General features: G+C 29.3%; 1 protein-coding gene across 1 annotated transcript; it reads right to left on the bottom strand.

The window, feature by feature from the left end:
• Positions 1-3,899, bottom strand: LOC111715652 (galactokinase; the record flags this gene model as incomplete). Its single annotated transcript, XM_023491002.1, is given in 4 exon segments — positions 1-445; positions 1,419-1,490; positions 3,181-3,238; positions 3,816-3,899. Coding segments are annotated over 4 exon segments (319 nt in total), but the record flags the coding sequence as incomplete, so codon positions are not given.
• Positions 3,900-4,336: the final 437 nt, after the last annotated feature.

Genomic DNA, 4,336 nt, shown 5'->3' with positions numbered 1-4,336 from the left:
TAAATAACGAACAAATTTATTTTATAAAAAATAAATCACCCTTTTCAATAGATAATCTACAGTATAAAAAATAGATTACATTAAACAACATACACACATGTTACACTACAATATATCTTATAGAGGTTAAATATTATTCAATAACTGTAACATATACGTCCCAAAAAATGCACATAATGGGATATGTTACATTTTAGATTTTATTTTTGATGCAAATTGAATTATTTATCGTCAATTCAATATTAGAATTTGACTGGAAGAGCCCCCAGGAATATTAAAATTTCACGGATAGGCTCCCCCAGGATTTTAAAAATTTAACTGATAGGGACCCACAGGAAAATTATAATTTGACTGGAAGGGCCCCTGGGGATGGTTTGCAAACATAAAATGTCGGGGTTCCACTGTATGATTTTAGGATTTCTTCTATCGCAGATTTTACACACTCCTGAAATATTGAATTAGTATATAGAGCTTTATAATCAACAACCTTTTTTACAAATTATCATCGTTCGTTCGTTAATTTTTCTAAACTACACCACTGTGCACGAATATTTTCTTTCGTTATTTTTACTAAACTACACTACTGTGAACGAATATTTTCGTTCGTTAATTTTACTAAATTACACCACTGTGCACGAATATTTTCGTTCTTTAACGATACCCAAATCTAATCGACGCATTTATCAATAAAAGACCCCAGTCTTTTGGTTAACCTTTCCATTCCATTAAACTCTTTTTATAGCAATAATTCTAAAATTGCAAAGGTTTTTTTCTATTTAGTTTCTAGTCCTGTTCGTTTGAACATGAACAGCCTGTGTATATACAAACTATACGGACTATATGTAAAAATATTATCAATTTCAAAATTATAATAGGAGCAAAGGAATTGAGTCTTTGGAACAAAATCAAATATTTAAACCTCAATATCTTAAGACTCGATATTGTAAACCTTTGATATTTCAAACTCAGATTATTTGATCCAACAGAATTCATAGTTTGAAATATCTAAGGTTTGCAGCATTTGGTTCCAAAGATATAGTGATTAGAAAATCAGAGTTTGTGGCAAAGACTCAATTCCTTTGAGATTCTCAAGCTCCTGTCGGATATAATCTTTTTCAGATTGGTTGATCTGTTTAATACAATATCTGGAGACAGGAACATGATATAATGTCTTATATGTATCCTTCAACGCCTGAGAATCTCAGGTTCCATCCTATACCCCCTTTCATTTTTCCTTTAAAGTCCCATCAAGCTAACAATCAAAAAAGATAGTCTTCAAATGTACATATGATCTGTCAACAAGAGAAAAAAGGTTTACACGGCCGGAGAGTCATTAATGTATGAAATAATAGTTCAAATATCCATCCAGTCATCTCTAAAGTCTGATACTAAGTTAGTATTTCTGTATTTAAGCTGACCTGCTTGAGAAGTGTCACTGTACAACCTCCAAATCCCCCGCCGGTCATTCTACTTCCATACACACCATCTACCTGCAGTACACAATCTTAAAATGGATATTAAAGAAAATATTAAAGGGAGTGTCTGGCTATACATGGTAGTTGAGCTGAAAGTGCAGTATTGTAGAGAAAAACTTTAGGATTCATTTGATACCTATGAGATATTTTACAGTGTAAGTTTTTAAATAAGAGCGTGAAGTAGTTTTTACATTTCTTTAATAACATGGACAACACATGTAACAAATACTATTCTACAAACTAGTTACATGTAAACAAATAGTATTAAAAATAATACTTTCTAGCTGAAGGGCTCTGCTTTGCCCGTAAAAAATAATTTGAAAAAAAAATTTTGAAAAAAAATTTGAAAAAAAATGTTTTAAAAAATTTTGAAAAAAAATGATTTCGATTTGTTTAGCCTATAACACCCCCCTGCCACCCATGAGTGCCAACAAAAAAAATTCAGCCCATTCGGTCCAGCCATTTTGCCGGCTATAGGCAACATATATATACGAATGTCTATATAGATTGATTAGGATAAAAAAGCGAGTACATTATATGATTTTAATGTATATAGTTGAGTTGAGAATGTTAAAATTCACAGAGGTTACATAAAAATAGAAGAAGTCAAAATATTTTTGTTGCAAATCCCGGATTCAAGCATTGATCTCCATCATACAGCGAAACCCTTAATAACGAATACATCAGAAGAATTTATCAAATGTCGTCTTGACAATTTTTCAATGAGTTTTATGCTATATTACGTAAATTTCAGTATTTGCGAAAATAAATTAATAGCCATGAATATGCAGGAACAGTTTTAAAGAGTTCCATATAATCATTTAATTTAAAAAAAATTAAATATCTGCAACATTCCATTATCAGAAAGTGAAGAATACGACATTTGATGAATTCTTTCGATATATTCGTTATTAAGGGTTTCACTGTATGTAAGATGATTGAATAAATTTAATTCGATATCCCGTCATATTGTGATGGTTAATGGTCATTAACTGGTGAAATCAGTTTAATTCGATATCCTGTCATATTGTGATGGTTAATGGTCATTAATTGGTGAAATCAGTTTAATTCGATATCCCGTCATATTGTGATGGTTAATGGTCATTAATTGGTGAACTCAGTTTAATTGACAGATCAGACATTTATTCTCAAATTTAAAAGTGCCCACATAGATATCAAGATTAAGCATTCAAGATTAGGACTATATTCACTCAAAAGTTCGGATCTCTGAATAATTATCTTCTTAATTCTTTCAAAGTTTTTGATAATTTTAACTGTTACAGATTATACAATGCTTAGAAACTTATCTAATCAAAAGAAACAAAAACTAATTGTTTGCAAATATATGGCATTTTTATAGATACTTTATAGAAGACTTGTTAGAACATTGGAAGAAACGAACCCCATTTATTATTATACATTATTAATAATTTTTGAAATTTATGAAAAAGTTATTTGTTTTAAAACTACAATGAGAACCAGAAACTCCGGAATTGGAAGACGCCTTAAAAACTCAATTTATGATTTTAAATAGTTCAATTGACATGAGAAATAGCAATTGTGGAGTGCATACAGACGGCCATTTCACTTAAAAATTTATTTTCAACCTACTGCCAAAACTATTTGCGTTGTAACCACAATAAATACACTTAATATTACTGAAATATCGTCTTCCTATTTCACAGTTTTTTGGATCTCATTGTACCTTGAGAGCAGCTTCTACAAGTTGATCTAGTTCTGGACATGAAACCTCGAAATCATCTCTAAAATTCATAATTTCATTAATTAAGAAGTTTCACGCTATGTACTCTTTTAAAAAACTATCGTTTCGTTTTATAAACGACGAAGGAAAAACGAAAAAACGATATATTAATTTTTAGTTTTAGTTCGTCGTTTCGTTAACGAAGATTGGCCGTTTTTATTTTTTTTTGGTCGGGAAAAAACGATCTCATAAAAAACGATAGTTATTTTTTTTCAAAACGAATGGCCCTTTCGTTGTGGCCCATCGTTTTTTTCTAAAAACGATACGATCGTACGTTTTTTAGAAAAAAAAACGAAAAAGGAAACAAAAAATGTTTTCGATCGTCTTTAAAAATGATTAAAACCCCTATCTGAACGTGAGATAAAAATAATGAAGTTCATATCAAATATTTTCACTTAATCCTTAAATAGAAATACAAAATATAATGATATTTTAAGCTATATCTATATAAGAATAAGTATAACCGATATTAAGAAAAAAAAGACGAAGAAGTTCGGAGTTATTTTCTGATTTCTTTGAATTACAACTTTTTCCGAAAAAAAAATACAAAAAAAACTGATAATTAGCTGTTTTGGTACCTTAATGAGTTATGGCTTTCCACCATGAGTTTACCAAACAGCTGATAATTAGCTTTATCCAAAGCATCAGCTGCTTCTACAGTTCTGATCATAAAATAATTATTATAAAATTCAAAAATATCATATCAATAATTTTATTAGAAAATTATAATTATGATCATTTTATCATAGATAAATTAGTATTAGTTTATTTATCATAAAATAATTTAATACAGTTAAATCCTAAATAAGCCATACATCGAGAGAATTCATAAATCATATTCTTCACCATCTGATAATGGAATGTTGTAGATATTTAGTTTTTAATTAAATGATTAGGAGATCTTTAAAACTGTTCCCGCATATTCATGGATATTTATTTATTTTCGCAAATACTGAAGTTTAAGTGAAAAAGTATATAAAATCCATTGAAATATTGTCAAGACGACATTTGAAAAATTCCTTCGATGTATGGCTCATTTAGGGTTAAACTGTAGCTAATCAGATTCTGGGATGGGGTTTTAATTAAATTAAATTAATCA

Source organism: Eurytemora carolleeae, unplaced genomic scaffold (genome assembly GCF_000591075.1).
Source record: "Eurytemora carolleeae unplaced genomic scaffold, Eaff_2.0 scaffold1750, whole genome shotgun sequence".
In the NCBI taxonomy this organism is placed as follows: Eukaryota; Metazoa; Arthropoda; class Copepoda; order Calanoida; family Temoridae; genus Eurytemora; species Eurytemora carolleeae.
The sequence above is the reverse complement of the archived record's forward strand: the minus strand, read 5'-3'. Positions and strand labels throughout refer to the sequence as shown.